The following is an 18,107-nucleotide window of genomic DNA, read 5'->3' as shown; positions in this document are numbered from 1 at the left end:
CTGTGATGTAATAGCTGCTCTTATGAAAGCAAATACCAGTGGGCATATCCTCCTCCCCTCAATGTGTCCTGTTGGTGTTAATTAGGAAGTCCTACCTCCTGTTGAATGGAGAGAACTCACACTTTTTTTTTAAAGGGATACTGCCAGATTACCACCCTGAGTTGTTCCATGTGTTACTAACAACAACTAAGATTATTAAAACTAAAGCTATGTGATATGCAAGAGTTCAGACTAGATGACCTGGTAGTCTCTTCTGGCGTTAACCTCTACGACTATGTCTTTATGAGCTTGCTTATTTTTCATCATGAATGCTGTTTGTTTGCTCTCAGCATTGCACTCAGCACAGAAAATGAATCTGGACCCGTGAGTTTTGTTTTTGTTTACAAAGCCAGGTTCATCTTCTCGTTCTCATGCAGCACAAGGAGAATGTTGCAAGCTTTGGGTATACAAAAAGAAGGGGATTTTTTTCCATTATAAAAAAATTGTTGTTGCATTTTTACAGTAAACCTAAGTCTCAGATAAGTGTCCCTTTAACTTGGCATCTCATTGCAAACAAGCTAGTGAAATCCATGGAAACCAATACTGCAGCCATTGCTCACATAAGTAATGGCTGCAGGATGGAACCCAGGATTCTGGGATGCAATGGAAGAGGAGATTTAAAGCCTAGCAAGTGATTATAAAATACCCATTATCTGGAGCCAGAGGACTTCCTTTAAAACAACAAGAAAGTTAAGTTCTCCTAGGGTGAAAGTTACCCAGCACAAGGCCTGTGCATCCCTTAAATCCTACCTACGTCTTATTGTTAGGACTGAGAACTAAGTCGTTCATAGGTCTTGTACTGGCCTTCTGCACAGGACTGAATGACACCCCTTGTCCTTAACATACTATTTGAAAATGTAGCAGTAACTGCCCTTCCCCATTCTCCCCCCACCTTTTGTTTATAGAGGGGACCCTCTGTGACTGGATCTCCACCTTCCCATGTGGAATAGGCCTAAGATGCCTCCACGGCACCTATCCCACCCTAACCCCACAGGAGGCACTCCATGGTGCCAGGATCTGTATGGATGGAGAAGACGGGAGGTGCAGCCCTGCACTGAGTGATAGAAGAACCATGGGATACACACCATCCACTGGCCCTCTAGACACTACTAAGAAAAGATATTTTAGCCTGGGGCTGGTGTTCTATTTTCTCCTCTGGGAATCCCCCTTCCAGAGGAGTGTCAACAGTAACAATGACCAGAGTTGGAGCATGGGGGCCTGCTAGGGGCCAGTCCTACCATCAGCGACTAACAGGAGGTGCCGTTTCCAAAGATACCTGTTTGTCCGGTGAGGAAACCTGCAATAACAACATAACAAGTTCTTAAAATCCACAGAAGATATTGCTATGTAGCTTTGGTCATGGCAAGGGATAGGATCACCAGTGAACATCCCTTGCATCTGACAGCAGAGGTAACAATAATTATTTATTTACTTATAAATCCAATAAGAGCTCCAGGACCCTTTATCTTTGCTTTATGCTTGTTGAAGACTGAAAGAAAGAGAGGGTCTCTTTAATACATTGTATCTCATTTTGGTGTACAGGTGAGGTAAGAAAACTGGCTCATGCATACTCGGAGTTAAAAAGTGACTTTGCATTAAATTACTTGGTTTAAAATTACTCTACCGAGCAGAGACATTGTTAACCTCCAACTAGGGGGTTAACGGATTGTTTTAATATGGACTTTGAATTCAGAAAAGCCAGTAATGACACTCTAGTAAAGAAAAAAAAAATCAATCAGACCTACCCTCATAGCCCATAATTAAAATAAGCTGAAGAATGTTACCCTTTAAGAAATAAAAAGCCTGTAATTTTGACAGTAATCACACTACTAGTTCAAATCACTTTAAAACTCCACTCCTCCAGCATTGCCTGGCACTCTTTTAGCAAGATTTTTCTCTGTGTAAATCTGGAAAAACTCTATCAAGCTGAATGGAATTCAGCTCCTCCTTTATTAGCACATCACCTCTGTTAAGCAGTCAGTTTGTCTGATCCTTCAGTGGTCGCTTAAGACAAGTTTTTCCATACTCCAGATTTACACCCGTGTAACAGAGTAGAATATGGCCTTTTCTCTACACAAAGACAGATTCTGGTTTACATGAACCAGAAGCACCTGCTACTGAATTAACTGCTGAACTCTCCATACAAATACAGCCACAACTTCACAGCAGTATTTGGGGCAGTCTGCTTCGAAAATGTATGCAAAGTACTGGAGGACAGGTACACAATTCTTGATTTCAGCCCTGGTTACTCCTCCAATGCTGAACCGGGTTATTGTGGCCTATATGATGTCAATGGGAATTTTTCCATTGAGTTCAGTGGATTTTAGAACATACCCCAAACAGAGGGTGAAATCCTGACCCAATTTAAGTCAATAGCAAAACTTTCTTTGTCTTCAGTGGGGCCAGGATTTAACCCAGAGTGGACAGCCTGGATGCTGAGACATCTTTGCTGTCCCAACAGTGACTTTAATCCAACCTGTAGAGATGTGTCTGAGATCAGATCCAATGTGTGTGTGATTTGGAGGCTGCTCCTCCAAGTACTGCATGCCAAGTACCTGGCTCCAGTGCTGAGATGGAATTTGCTCAGGGATTTGGGAGAACAGGTCACAGTACATTAGATGTCTGGTTTTGGGCTTAGTTTGCATCATACCTACGTGCTCTCTTGATCCAGCAACAGCCCTGTACACAGCCGCCAATACAGAACACTTATGTGTCTAGTCTAGTAAGAGTAACCTGGGTGGAGCTGGGGTTGAGATAGACGACTGTGCAAGGAGCTACCACCAGTTAGGATATGGATGCACAATTATGCTTTTCTTGAAAACATACACGGGGGAGTGGCTATGCCAAATCCCTCATGTTTGACAGAATTTGGCCCATAGAATTTAAAAACTTTTTGCACTCCTCTAGCTCAAAGCCACCCTGTTAAAAAGAATGGCAAGCCATTAATCGAGAATGTTGACTGTTCCCTTTGAAGGAGGTGGGGGAGCATAAAAACAAACAAGTTACTTGACCCTCTTATTGAACATCCAACATTTAAAAACAAAATCTCCTGAAGATGTTCAGTTCATGGATTCAAACTTAGTGCTGCTTTCAAGGCCATCCGGACTGATAATACTGTAATGACTCTGAAGGAGCTGTTACTGTCTAATGGATCATTGACCTAGGAAGGAAAAATTCTCTCTGTGGGCCATGACCCAATGCACCATAATGACTCAGAGGTCTATCGTGTCAAGAATCTGCATTTGAATAAATCTCAGGTCACATATTCACCCAATCTGGTGAGTACTATGCATTTTAAAAACTTCATAATTATGTATTTACATGATAGTTTATAAAGGCTGAGAAGCTTTGCAATCAATACATAACCTGTACAGCTCTTTCAGAGCTATGGTGAACTGTCAAATAAATATGTGGAAAGGTAATATTTAAATCACCTATTATCAGGACCTTTTTTTTTTTTTTTTTAATAACTACTGATCACTTTTTAAAACCTCCTATTTACAAAATGACCCCAAAGTATAGACCAAATCCTGAGGTCCTTACTCAAGCAAATTCGCATTGAATCAGTGGAAAGAGGCTTTTGTGAGGACTGAGTAAATCTAGTTTAAACACTGAAAAATGGTCTCAGGAGCTGGCCTACACTTACCACTGCTATGAGGTTAATTTGTCAATGGGACTTTAAGTATAATTAGGTGGAATTTTTATACCCCTGGTCCATATCCTCAGGTGGTACAAACTGGCATAGCTCCATTGAAGACAATGGAACTGTGCTGATTTACACAAGTTGATGATCCAGGCCCAGATATTTTCAAAAGGAAAAAAAAGTATCACTTGAAAACATATAACAGAGGAACAGAAGACTCAGGAAATTGGTCATGACATATGAAGCTCTCCACCTCTTGGTCACTGCTTTGAATCAGATCAATGTAGCAAACCTAAAGTTGTTACTATCTGATAAATTTTTGGTGATCTATGTGAAATGAGTTAGCGGATTCGGTCTAATTCTTAGTACACAGCTGTCCACATCATACAAAAACTTTCACATTTGGCAGCAAAGAGGCACCAAGGACTGAACTGGTTAAAAAAAAAAAAAGCTACATTCTCATGTTTAAAGGGAAAGAGGTATCTTTTTAGCACAATAGCAAACATATGATAGTGGACCCTGTAGGATTTATCTCAACCGGCATAATTAAGGTAAAACTCAAACTTGCCCTGTCCACACTAGCATTTTACAACATTTGCCATAACAGGTTAGTTATCACTTTGTAAACACCCACTTTTTTTACCTAGTATAGACAGACTCCAAGAGAAGTTTTAGGCAAACCTTGCTCTACCAGTGCTCATGCTGTAAACCTGACAATGGGTAAACTTTAGCCACTGGTACTTTCAATGTAATATTTATTATTATATTAATTATTATTAATGTTGTGGCAGCACCTATGAGCCCTAGTCATGGTCCAGGACCCCTAGGTGCTGTATAAACATAAAACAAAAAGATGGTCCCTACTCCAAAGAGCTTCAATCCAGTACCTTTCTGGAGGACTACATTAAAAAATAATAATTAAGGAAATGTAATGATAAAAAATCTGTGGCCAAAATTTTCAACCTGGACACCTAAAGTCAGACATCTAAATGCATATTTAAATGCATACATAAAAGCGACTGGAGTTTTACAGATGCCAAGGACTCAGAGTTCCTACTAGAGCCCATGTAAGCACTCTGATTTAAACTCTCAAAGCCAAGGAAAGTCAAACTATCTAAGCTGAAAATAAAGGATGACATTCGAACTGTAGTCTTAAGTCATGTCTTAGGCTTTTCCTCCACACATAAGATAAGCATTAAGGCTGGAGTGTTGGCCTAGATTTCCAGCCTCAGCCCTGAATTCCCTCATTTTTGTGAATGTAATTTCAACCCTCAACATCCCTGCACAGTAGTTTGAAGACTTCACTCTTTTATTCATCATAGCTAATTCTCTGAGTGCGTATGTTTGCGCATATGCATGGGGGAGAGACAGGATGAATCCTGAGTGTTGGGGGGAGGGGGTGGAAATCAGCTGAACACTGCACTCCTACACTGGGTTTGGCATACTAAAATCACAGGCTTTTCACAACCCTCAGTTATATTATTCATGCAGAATGCACTCAGCTTTCTATTGTTGCTGCACTCATTGTTTATAAATGAGTCTTTTGCTTCATCTGGGGATGGAAGTTCCTTTAAGTTTCCCTCAGTCAAAGTACTTCTGTAATGAGCTACCATGCTATTGCTCAGAAACTTAAAGAAGTTTCTGGAAGTGCTTGTGCTTCTAGAAACAAGAATATTTTCTTGTCTTATTGAATTGAGAAGAAAAATTCAAGATGGTTGTTTTGCTTTGGTAAATCAGATACACGGGTTTCTAACTGTTTCTTTAAGATACTGAATCTTGGAGAAACAATTAAATGCTCCATTGTCTTCTTCACTACTACAATATCTGCAGAGGGAGTTTCTTTACATATATTAAGTCTCCTGCTTTTACACATTGCCTAAATATTCCAGACACTGAAACAGAAAAAACATAATGATAGTGAGACAAGGGCTTCAAATGCTACACTTTCTGTAAATGTTATCCTTCATAGTGGGATATGAAATGTACTAGAAAATGGTGGTCCTTTCTATTAAGACCAATACAACTACCACAAAGCACATAATCCCTTTTGTCTAACAATATTGTGAATTTCATGATTTTGCTTGTTCAACAGTTCAGGCTATCATCGTTAATCCTGGCAGTTGTGCAAGATCCTGATGCATTCCACAGTTTAGAGTTTTTTTCAATCCAATTTAAGTTAGTAAACAGCGGACTGAATCACAAAAAGAATAAGTTAATCACATGGCAACTTAAATCACTTTGGGATTCAGAGGACAGCCCACTATCTAGGGTCTAATATCATAGCATTTTCAAAGAGGGATGGCTCATCCACTGTATTGTACATCTTTTTTTCAAGTAGAATGGATTACTTTAATGCTACTGATTTGGCTGGAGTATCTCAAATGCTAAGGTGACAAGAGAAACTACCCTTTGACCCATCAGAGAAAAAACTAGAGTCAAACGCATGCATCATTTAGTCTGAAAAGAAAGTTCAGTATTTAATTTCGGATTCAAGGAATGTAAGGATTTGCAAGTGATTGGGAATGAATTTACAGTTAAACAAATGTGAAGGAAAGAAGAAAAAATTCCATGGCCTTCATAAATGATTTATTATCCTCTTGCGACTAGCAATGGACTTTGTGAAATGGGTTTATTTAATAGGATCTTTTGAATATTAGCTCTGACTTGTTTGTTACAACTGACATTTTACAAAAGCTTCTCCAAGACCAATATCTTTAGCACTACTTCCAAAATGCCTCTCTAGGTTCCCCGAGTTCTGTCTTAATTTGTTAGTTCCTTTTCATCCCCCCTCCAAATATCCAGGCCAGGGTCAGATCTCTGTTACACCACTGCAAATCCAAAATCTTTCCTCTGAAGTCAATCGAGCTACTCTGGATTTACACCTGTCCAGATGAGATGAAAATCTGACTCTAGAGTTCAGATTCAGAGTTAGTTGAATAGTGTTTACTTTTGTTTATCGAATGCATTTCCCCCTCCTTCCCCTATCCACTTTAAAACAGAAACAAATCTTATAGGGCCAGATTCTGCCACCCTTACTCATGTTGAGTAGTGCCTCACTACTTGATTAGTCTCACTGAAATCAATGAAGCTACTACTCACAGAGTTGAATATTCAAGACAAACTGGTAGAATCTGGCCCATAATCAGCAAAAGGGACTGTTATCTAAAAAGTAGTAAGGATTACAGATTATCCAAAAAAGGGGACAGTAACAGACTGCTTTATATAACTCCAGTTATTTCTTGATGTATTTAGATTTTAAAATGGTAGGTTTCTGATTAAGAAGAAGAAGAAAAAAAGATTGTAAATGTTCCTATAAGATTCCATTCAATTTTAGCACAGCGAATAACAGATTAAAATAACCCCATTTAGGAGTTGAGAGTAAATAGTCAACAAATCTAGAAACTGGTCAGTGCCATGTACATGAGTTAGCACACAGAAGAAAGTACAGTGTGGGAGGGAGGTGGATTGCAAGAAGCAAACTTGTGTTTATTTTAAACACTGTGCCCGTTCAAAATAGTCATATCTGCATCTATTTCTAAAAGCAAGCAAAGTCACTATGTATTTAACATAGTAAAATGCCTTTTTCATCAACTAAGACAACAGAACAGATACAAATGAACCAATCAGGGATTTAGAGTGAGCTATCAGTGTTAGAAAGCTAGTCTGAACATTCCAGTTGAGTCACCACAGAGAAAAGGGGGGGGGGAGGAGAAAAGGGGGGGGGGAAATAAATTACTGTGTGCAACTCCATCTGCAAACTGCTTCTCCCGCACTGGTATGTAATAAAATGTGTTGCTAAGATACAAGCTGCTAAAGAAGTTCATTAAAGGACACTTTAAACAAAGCTGCCAGACTCTTTTCCCTTTAAAGACTGCTTATTTGGTTCTGTCCCTTGTATTTATAATTAGATCCTCTATATGAAGAGGTTGTACTCCATCCAAGCCTACTCAGCAAAGAATGTTAACAAAATAACGTAAATCAGACTGGCTTCATTTATATATATTTATGGGCTGCAGGGATGTTTACAGAAACATATTTATGTTCCACTTTTATTGTTTAATGAGAAATAAACCTTTGAAAAGTAGCTTCTCTGTTAGCTGGAAAGTGGAATTGTTAATTTCTATAATGACATTTTACTTTCTCATCACTCTGACCTAACTTTTAGAAGGGATGAGAATACTTTAGGAAAAAGAGCCTGGGTCTTTGTTGTTAAGTTTCGAATCTGGGAGACATCTGCCTCTTAATTTACCTTTCATGTGCAAAACAATATTATGCTACAGACACTGAAAAAGAGGCCAAGTTTATTTATGCCTTTCTGCTGGCAATTTGTCCAGTTTTTCATCTGTATGTTGATTCCTAGACATATGTTAACAATTTCCAAAACTTCCTTGATCTTAGTGCATTAACAACACCAATAAGTCTATTTTGTGACATTTTCTTTCAGGCAAAGATACGCTATCAGGGAGGCCTTTATCTGACCTTCTACAGAATTCTTCTCCTCTCTGTAGTAACATCTTGATAGTGGGGATTTTAGTTAGGGGGGGGATTGGAGGGGAGAGGGTGAAGAGGGAGCAAGATATTTTTTGCATTTGCTTACTGTGCTGAAAAATTATATTTTAAGAAATAATGCTAGCATTTATCTATGGTGCATTTAATAGCAGATGAAATGCATAAATCATAGAGCAGAGTTAGTATCGCTGATTATAGGAAATGCTACTTGTCACTTTGTAACCTGCATCTCATATTAAATTCTGTATCACAGTCACCAGTATGTATATATTTTTAATTACATTTTCAGGCTCATTTACATGCGCATATTGGCTTTCTGCCTGAATGATATCAAAAAGAAAGACCTTGCACGCACACACTTGAATCTGTACAGTTCTGAGAAAGGAATCTTTTCTCATCTTTTTCATACTTAAGAAAAGCTTCAATTCGCCAATAAATCTTTAGGCAATCCTAGCTGATTCAAAGAGCTTCAGAAAATGGAAAATTACAGAAAATGCAAGTTAATCTGTGTTGCATGTCTAAGGTTTCAATGTTCTCGCTTGACTCATGTTAATCAAAATGCAATATAATTTTTGTACTTTCCATAAACTTTAAGATCTGTTATCAATAACTGAGTTAGCCCAAAGAGTCTCTTCCCTTCCTCCCTGGATGCAAGATAAGCTACCTCACAAAGACAGGACAACATTATCAAGTGAAATAGTTCTAGAAAGAAAAACCTTCTATATACTATACAGATTTGATTTCTGTTTCAAGCCCAGTGACATGCTTCTGTTGCTTAAATGTAAGCAATCAGAAAAATTTTTAGGCAAACACTCTCTTCCTGCCACAGCCTGTACACCTAGTCTCTTAGGACTAAATCCAAACTTTGAAAAGGAGCACCGTTTCTCAAAAATACAGATCAGCACTGCAGATCATTTCTACAGAGTTCTTAGACAAAATGCTACACACTAGAGTTACTTCTTGTATTGATTTTACTGCAGCCACATTCAGGCCTAGTTTTGTGTTTTACTTTCCCAGCAGCCAAGTGCGTCCATTTCTATCCTAAACTTGGGCCACACGTTTACTATTCTGTGAGTTAAAAATAAAAAAAAAAATGCTGCTTCATATTTTTTCCCCTTTTTCTTTGTATATTAAACAGTCTGTATGTGCTGTGCAAAAAAAAAAAAAAAAAAAAGTAGTACGTATTAGATTTCAAGAGATGCTTACTACTGGGAGTCGGGAGGCTGTAGCTAGAACTAAGCCGCATCAGCAATTTCATAGGACACTCTGGAAATTGCTACTACATAACAATAAGTAGCTGACTCAAAAACAAATGCGAGCGCACGCGCTTAAGGACGTACATTTTATCTTCAGAAGAGCATTTTCAAACAATGAGGTGGTACCACCTTAAGTAAAAAAGAAATCCTCAAATAGGATATACGTAAAGGAAATGTACATAGAGTGATTTAACAGGCGGAGGTGAAAAGGCAGACCAAATATGATTCAGTCAGGCTACACTAACTGACTTTACTTTCATGGCAGAAAGACAAATCTGCATTTCAATTAATCCAATTCTTTTTTTGTTCTTCTTTGTTCTTATCTTGACTTGCAGCACGTTTTTTTTAGACTTTGCCAGCTTCAGTCGACTTCACATGTAGAAACCGCCCCCTTTTTGACATCATGGTCATAGACACACCATTTACCATGGCCTTGTCTTATTGATTTGCAAACTTCTACCCTTTAACTCTATTGATTAGACATTGTGTTGATGTCTCAGATTTTGCAGGGAGGGGGGAAGTGTATCATTTTATAATGAGTGTATATGTTATCTTTACCATAAAGAGGAAAGCAAAGATAAAAACATTTAAAAGTAACTCTGTATTAATGTGGTTTTATGTATCTTTGTAGCTTTCAACTGAAAAAAATCAAATGGAATGAGATGAGAAATGGTTTCCTCAACTTGAACAAAAAAGTGTTTAGAATGATGCACTGTCCCACTGGAAATGTGATTTCATATTAACCTACAAAACCCTTTCCCCAGTCTCATACTATGGAGAGATAGGGCCATATTCTACTTTGTCACCGCAAGCAGAATTCCCATTGAAGTCAACAGGCCAGATCCCCAGCTGGAGTAAACTGGCATAGCTCCATTGAAGCCACACTGATCTGGATGAACTGAGGATCTGGCCCACTAATGAAACTTCTGTGAAAAGAGTGAGGGGGAGCATGGCCTTTTTCAGCTGTGCATACATACCTAACACTTTCTAACTCTAAAAAGAAAAGGAGTGCTTGTGGCACCTAGAGACTAACAAATTTATTTGAACATAAGCTTTTGTGAGCTACAGCTCACTGCATCCGATGAAGTGAGCTGTAGCTCACAAAAGCTTATGCTCAAATAAATTTGTTAGTTTCTAAGGCCGCGTCTACACTACTCGCCGGATCGGCGGGTACTGATCGATCTATCGGGGATCGATTTATCGCGTCTAGTCTATCGGTGGCCATCAATCCCGCACCACAAGGACGCGAAGTAAGTGATTCTAAGTCAATCTAAGATACGCAGCTTCAGCTACGAGAATAGCATAGCTGAAGTCGGCGTATCTTAGATCGATCCCCCCCCAGTGTAGACCTAAGGTGCCACAAGTACTCCTTTTCTTTTTGCAGATACAGACTAATGGCTGCTACTCTGAAAACTTTCTAACTCTGTGACACAGGGTACCTACAAAATACATTCCACACATACAACAAAAGTTTCTCTGATATGTTTGCTATCAAAGCATCAGATATTTAAGAACAAATATCTTGCTGCAGTACAATTAGATATTATACAACATGTAACAGGTAGCAAGTACCTTTAGTGTAAGACTACATGTGAAATAAAAAGGTATTGTTACTATAATTCCTTTTTCTGAATAGACAAAGGCATTAGAAGGAAAAAAAATTGTTAAATCACAGGGATAATCATCATAGCCAGCTCCTCTAATGAGGCATCATGGGATTACTGGAGTTATTATAAGAGTCATCTTATTGAAGAAATTCAAAGTTAATTGAAATCAATTGTACTGTTCTGACAGCAGGTGTTTTAAGTGGCTAAAATATCAAAGTGTACTCTTTTAAATGGTTAGAATGTACGTTACATTCACTTTTCAACCCTTAGCACTGCCAAGTGATGTACTGTACATGTATGAAATAGTGTACAGTAAAAGAAAAATGCTAGAATAAGACCACATTTCACCTGCCAATCAGACTGCCACTAAGCAAATGTTGATCAAAATCCCCTTCAGCACTATGTTTACATTCAGGGTTGGCAATTTCAGTGGTTTTTATAAGGGCAAATCAAACGCAAAGCAGAAAGCCACAAGTATGTTTGTGCTGTGCTTCAAACTCTGTGAAAATGCTTTTTACAACCTTTCCTCCCCTCCCCCAATATGGGCATCTAATCTCATGTAACTTTATTGAAAGCATAAAGAAGAATGCTAGGATTGCCTTTACATAAACTATATTCCCAAATTTCCTCTCCAAGGAGCGGATGGTAAATTTGTCGTTTTTTACTCAGATAGCAAAGCAACCAATAAATTACTAGCAGACTGTAGGAAAACATGAGGAACTATAGCTTTCTAAATTACCAGCCCAGAACTAATCTTCACTTATATCCAATAAACTTCACTTGATTTTCCATTTGTTCAGAAGTCCCAGTGAAGTCAATAGAAGCTCTGTGTACAGAAGGACTGCACAGTCAAGCCCACATTTAAATTACTTCTTGTGTCGGCATTTTAAAGATTCAAAGCGTAACTGGAAAGTTTAAAATTCCACTTCAAGGTTCATCACCAATTTAGAGCCTGATCCAAAGCCATGATCCAACAGGAATATTGGAGCAGAGACTGTCTTTTTGTTCTGTTTTTGCAGCACCTAGCACAGTGGGCTCCTGGTCCATGACTAGGGCTCCTAGGTGCTACTTCAATACAAGTAAATAAAAAATAATCTCTATTCACTTCAATGAGCATTGGATAGGGCCCTTAGATCCAAATGGATCCTACTGCCACCAAAATAAGTTTAGAGTTCTCCCTCTCTCTGAGTCTCTGGGCAGAATTTGACCTTGGTTCTACTTAATTTGGAAACCCCGTTCAGGTCTTATCTCTGTTTTCATTGACACTTGTAACCTCTATTTTATTTCAACAATTTTGAAAGTACCCAACCATATGAAATACTGAGCTTTAGCAAATGTCAATAATTTCCCCTTTAACATGTGTAAACAATGCTGCCATTTTCAGGCATAGCACAGCTTGGATTTCACTATATCAAAAAACACCCCTCTAAAAGATAGACACAACATACGTAAAGCCGACATCTTGAACGGAAGAGTCTCCAACAAACTCCCTGTGCTTAAGAAGTGCACACTAATTTTACAAAGTCTAACACATCCCATGAAGATATTTTGACGGGGTCACCAATGGCAAAATACAGTCAATGATTTAATTTCAGATATGCACTACAAAAAGACAAACCAGCAATAACCCCAGCGTGGGACATCCTCTTTGAGACTAATGTTGATTTTCTATGTAGATAGTAAATTATGGTAAAGAAATGAGGCAATGCACAAGTGAATGGTATACACATAATGTCTTTCAGGAAGACATATTTTTACTGCTGTGCTCCAGGACAGGCTGTTTGAATTCAGAGTTCATCACAGTTAAAAATATAGCAGTCTACACATCCTTACTGTTAATTTTCCAAGACCTGGTTTACCACCCAATGCTGATGTCAGAAACAGTTTAACTTGTGATTTGGGTTTTTGCTTTGGTTTTTAATCAGTTAAGTGTTGTTATTAAGAAGTAATTTTTTTTAAAAACAGCATATTGACTTCATGGCCAAACAGAACGCACAAAAATATGTGTAGCAGAGTACCTCAAACATGCTTTTAAAGAACAAACCTGGTTCTTATGATTACTCTTTTATTTACATCAAAATTCTTATTGCTTGACAATTTAGATAAAAACGTTACTGCTGCTCTGCATGTGATGTGGATTCAAGGTGTAAAACCACTGGACCAACTAATGGAGTCTTCACACATCATATCTTGTTAAAGAAGAGGTACCCTACTCTCAAATGGTATTACAATTCATCAAAACTATAGTGTACAAAATGTGCAGGTAGACTTAATGTAAGAAAAGTCTAACTTTGCCTTTCTGAGCAAGAGGTAAATTTAAGTATTGATTTAAGTGACACTAAAAAAAAACCCATCTTTAATATTTTCCCAACATTTTCAAATAAATATTATAAAGTACATTTCATTCCATATTCCTGTACATTGACAATGTAGGAGAAATACTGGATGACTATACAGGAATTTAATTTGGTTGTAAATTGAAATCCAATTTCTTGCATAAATCTATATTTTGCACATTTGAACCCATACCCAAATACTTGAATCCATCTGGATACTTTGTCTGTGTTCTTATTTTTAATTGAAAAAAAAAAAAAGTAAATGTTGCAATAAATTCCAATGGCTCAGAAGGGAAACTGATGATTGGGGCAGTGAAAGATACTACTCCCCACTGTTATATTTTTAAACAGATGTAGTTAGTGTGATCATCTATTCATTTTACTGTCTATTTCAACATCCACATGTGCATTTTAACTGAAATGTAATCTTAATATCTTTTGTATTTAGTACATGCACAATAAAGTCCAGAATTATCATGTTCTAAATCAGTTGTGCCTAAACAAATCTACAACTGGTTTGAAAAGAAATTAAAAACCCACTGTTTTCAAAAGTATATACTGAAACAATCACTACTGCCCCTCCAAGCTTCATAAGGTTTATTTAAATGTATAGCAGCAGGGGGGAAGGGCGTTGTACTCATGCAAGCAAGAGGCTGAAATCAATAACAGATCCATGATTGGACAAACACCTATTATACTAATGTTAAAGGTACCTCTATCATACCCTGTAGCACCTGATAATTCAGTGATGGACACTTTCTAAGGAGAAATTGCTAATCATACCAAAATCTGCAAAGTTACATAATATTTTTGTGACATGGTCAAAGGCTGAGCCCTCCAAACTCATTTCATTTGTGACCTAAGAAAGATTCGAACCAGGCCTCCAGAGGTGGCAGTCTGGAGCAAGAGCATACTAAATCACCACCTAGACCCTATCTATCTTGTTGCATAGAACATCAAAACAAGCAGAAGAAATATAATACTGTCGACTTTTGTACAAAAATACTAGTTTAAATCACTAGGCCAATATTTACTGTTTTCTGACTTTTATTTTTATTTACTTTGCACTTTACAGGGATTTTTAGAAAATAGGGTGGGTAGTGGGAGTTAAAAAGATAACATGTAACCCTTGTTTACTAGTTAGTTTGGGATTCAAAGAAAATGTTGTGTAAGATGGGTGACAATATTCTACACCCAGCTGCATCAGAATGTTCAAATTGGATTTTCAGATATCTCTCTCTGCCTTATCTAAATTCCAGCATGTCACATAATAAATAGCTTCTCATTTACTATCATCATAAAAATTTAAACAGCCTTGAAATAGTTGCTACAATACACAAAACACGATCTAATGTATGTTCTAAATACCACTTAACCAGTAAAACTATTTCCACATTGAAGAAAGAACACATAAAGATGCATTGTTGCAGTAAAGGCTGTTACCTTGTTTTAAAAAAATCCTCTGCTCAGCCTAGTAGTGTTAGAGTCAACAACTTGCTGTTTTACACAGCATAAAAGGACTAACAGCCCTTAGCTATCATGTAGTGTCAGATTTGCTTTAAAAAATAAAGTATCTGATCTGATTCTATACAGTGATTAAACATCTTTGTGCTAGGCTGAATAGGGTAGTCTATCCCCTCCCCCTCCAAAAATGGCATCAAAGCAATCAAAATGGTAATGTTCAGCATGAATGGGGCCCCATCCCCCACCTTCAAACTCTGCAGACTTTTCTCCATGTTAGGAAGAAACCAACACCCCTTCTTCACAAAATGGAAGCTTCCACTACCAAATTGAGAGTGCTGACAAATTCTGATTACAATAAACTGGGCGGAAAAGGGTTGCATATAATCACCACCATCCATGCATGCATTCTATGAGCACGTATTAAATATGCACGGATCACTTTTCAACTTCAACCACAACTCCACACACACACATACACACACACACACACAATTCCTTCTCTTTCCCCCAGGAATATTACAAATCTCGAGGTTTCTTTCCTAGGGTGGAAGATTTTTTGTTTTGTGAGAGGGGGAAAAAAAACCCAAAGGCGCTGTTCCAAGTTTTGGTGCTGAAAGAGCTGCTGCATTCCGAAGGAATCGCGATCGATTCAGCCAGGGGGAAGGAGAGGGGTGATGGAGCAGGATCTAGCTGCCAAAGGGGCTTTTGGAAAGCTGCATGATCCTGCAGAGTGGGGGGTGGGGAGTTGTGATGGGGGGAGGTGGAACGGTGAAAGTTATTTGCTACGGTGACTCAATCCGGCAGATCATGGACTCGCTTTGCAAGCTGCTGCTGCCGCTGCTTGGTTTAAGCATTAGAAGTACTGAAAGTGGAAGGGGCGGGGGGCAAGGGAGTGGGTCGTTGTGTGTGTGTGTGCGTGTGCAGCGTTTGCAAAGCGCAGCGGAAACATGGGGTTGCGGAGTGTTCAATGGCATCTGATCGTGGTGCTGAAACCTAACAATCACAGCTCCTCGCCATCAGCTGATCTAACCCAAACAAACTCACAATAGAGAACTTTCTTTCATCCTGAAAGAGGATTAGGAGCAGAGGAGGTGTCAAACACTGCACTATACACAAGGGTCACTTGTGTATAACAAAACAAAAAATAAAAGTTTTCTGAGGGGGGAAGGGAGAGGAAGGTTTCTATTTTGTTTTGTTTCCCCTCCTCAGATTTTCCTATAACTGGAACAGGTTATTTTTTTTAAAAGTGAAAGTGCCTAAGTGAACTCAAATCCAAAGCTAACACGTCAGATCAGACCAAGGGAAGAGAAAGACAAGTGCAAAAAAAAGTGATCAATAAAAATCAGTTTTGCAATTGAGACCAGAAATGGCTCCGACCTGGGCTCCAGTCTCCTTGTTCCCAACTCTCTTGCTCAGCACATTGCATGGAAGTGCACAAAGTAGCCCAAGACAGGAGAATTTTCCATATTCCTAAAACATGTCGACCAACTCAAAATGGACGCCTCATTTTTTTTTATTATTTTTTTTTTACGTTTTAACTACTGCTTATCCTTTTACTATTATTATAACCCCCACCCCAGGCAAGGGATCTAAGAAACGGATCTCGTTTTGAAAATATACATTTTCTCACTGTAGACTTAGGAAAATGGATATTTTATTCTCCGCTCTCGGTATTTTTCAGCGAACGCAGCCACTTTTAGGATGTTTAGAAAGTGCATGGGGGGGGGGGGGAAGGGAAACAGAACTGAATCGATCTATTCCTTACTTGTTTTTCATTAAGAGCTGCTATTCTTGATTGCCTTTCATGGATTTGTTTCTTAAGATCACCGTTCTGCAAAAATGGCAATAAAATGCATATTAAAGGCAAAGTGTAAACTAACCCGTCATGAATAAACTTGAGATTAGACATTGTTCAAAGGCAAAACCGTTTCATCAGCGCCGTACAAAAGCATGCACACACACATAAACACCCTCTTTAGTCAAAAAGCTCAGCGAAGACTACAAAATCAGATCTCTTACAGATAAAGTTTCTCATCCTGCTGTCCCGGCACAACTGCGCTTATTACAGCAGAGATAAAATACTGAAGAAGAGGAAAAAAAGGATCTGCATTTACCTGTGGATCTTGCTTCATCTGTGCAACTAGTTTCTATAAAAAAAAACCACCCCAAAAAAGGAGGAATTAGAAACTGTTCCAAGTTTAATGGATTTTTTTAAAATGTGTATGTGTGTGTGTGTGGGGGGAAGGGGAAGGGAGGGGGGTAAGGAACAAAGAGGCAAGTAAACACTGCGAGTCAGTTTCAAGCAAAGCTCATAAATATTCAAGTCTCGTCCTAATCTCTCCAACACACACACACAAGCACCAACCGCAATGTTAACTCCGATTCTCCACAACACACACACACACAACTCAGCCGAACAGTCTCCCAAACTACTTTTGCAAAGTGTTCGATATTCCGAAGGGGATCCGGGGGGGGGGACGGGGGGGCGCCTCTCGCCGGCTCCCCCAGGCTCAGCTCCAGCCTCCCCCCTCTTCACTCGCACTCCCAGCCCCCCTCCCCTGATCGATAGACCCTGCGACAAGGAGCAAACGCGCCTGGCTCAGCCTCCAAGGCTGGCTCCCTGCGGGTCGCCCGCACCCGCGCGCGCCCCCTCCCCCGCCCCGGGGCAGCCGCCCGCTCGCGCACCCCGGGGCCGGCCGCGCGGGCTCGCGGCGTTACCTGGTGACACTGGATTTCCACTTTTAACGCCTCTTGCAAGCTCTGTAGCTCCATCCCCGCAACTTGCCAGGCACTTTGCTGCCACTTTCGGAGCCCGGCGAAGTTTCTTTTGTTTTTGTTCCGTTGGCTCTCGGGGAGGAGGAGGAGTGTGTGGGGGGGGGGGTTTGGTTTTTCCTCCGCAGCCACCAACCAACCCCCCCTCCCCTCAGGCAAGCCCACCCCGAGCAGCGCAATTTAAAAGAAAAGAAAAGAAAAAAAAGCCACAACAAGAATCGAAAGAAACAACTACTCAGGCTGCACAGCAAGTTCTTTGCCTCTTTGCTAGGGACACAGACTCATCACTCACTTTCCGCCAAACTGGGGGGGGACTCCGCCCCAGCCCCCCCCCGTCAGCGCTGCGCCCGGGGGGCCCCAGGCGGCCCCCGCTCCGCCCAGGAGCCGAGTCGCCGCCTCCCGCAGCGCGCCCGCCCCTCCGGAGGGGACGAGGGGGGGACTTAAAACGGCAGGGACTATATTTTCCTCAGAGTGCGCGCCT

At 39.7% G+C, this 18,107-nt stretch overlaps 1 protein-coding gene across 5 annotated transcripts in view; it reads right to left on the bottom strand.

The window, feature by feature from the left end:
• Nucleotides 1–17,866, bottom strand: part of PHF21B (PHD finger protein 21B) — a 207,994-nt gene extending 190,128 nt beyond the window's left edge. Inside the window, exons 1-4 of one of the 5 annotated variants that reach the window (XM_074936518.1) lie at nt 17,573–17,866; nt 16,969–17,001; nt 16,620–16,685; nt 1,316–1,336 (exon numbers count right to left, since the gene is read on the bottom strand). In XM_074936518.1, the coding sequence (XP_074792619.1) occupies nt 1,316–1,336; nt 16,620–16,685; nt 16,969–17,001; nt 17,573–17,626 (174 nt within the window). In that variant the 5' untranslated portion in view covers nt 17,627–17,866. Of the gene's footprint in view, nt 1–1,277; nt 1,296–1,315; nt 1,337–16,619; nt 16,686–16,968; nt 17,002–17,572 lie in introns of those variants that run through there. The other 4 variants (XM_074936509.1, XM_074936531.1, XM_074936536.1 and 1 more) reach the window with 4 other exon arrangements.
• Between the last annotated feature and the right edge of the window lie 241 nt (nt 17,867–18,107).

Source organism: Natator depressus, chromosome 1 (genome assembly GCF_965152275.1).
Source record: "Natator depressus isolate rNatDep1 chromosome 1, rNatDep2.hap1, whole genome shotgun sequence".
NCBI classification, from domain to species: Eukaryota; Metazoa; Chordata; order Testudines; family Cheloniidae; genus Natator; species Natator depressus.
Note: the sequence above shows the minus strand (reverse complement) of the source record. Positions and strands in the feature narration are given on the sequence as shown.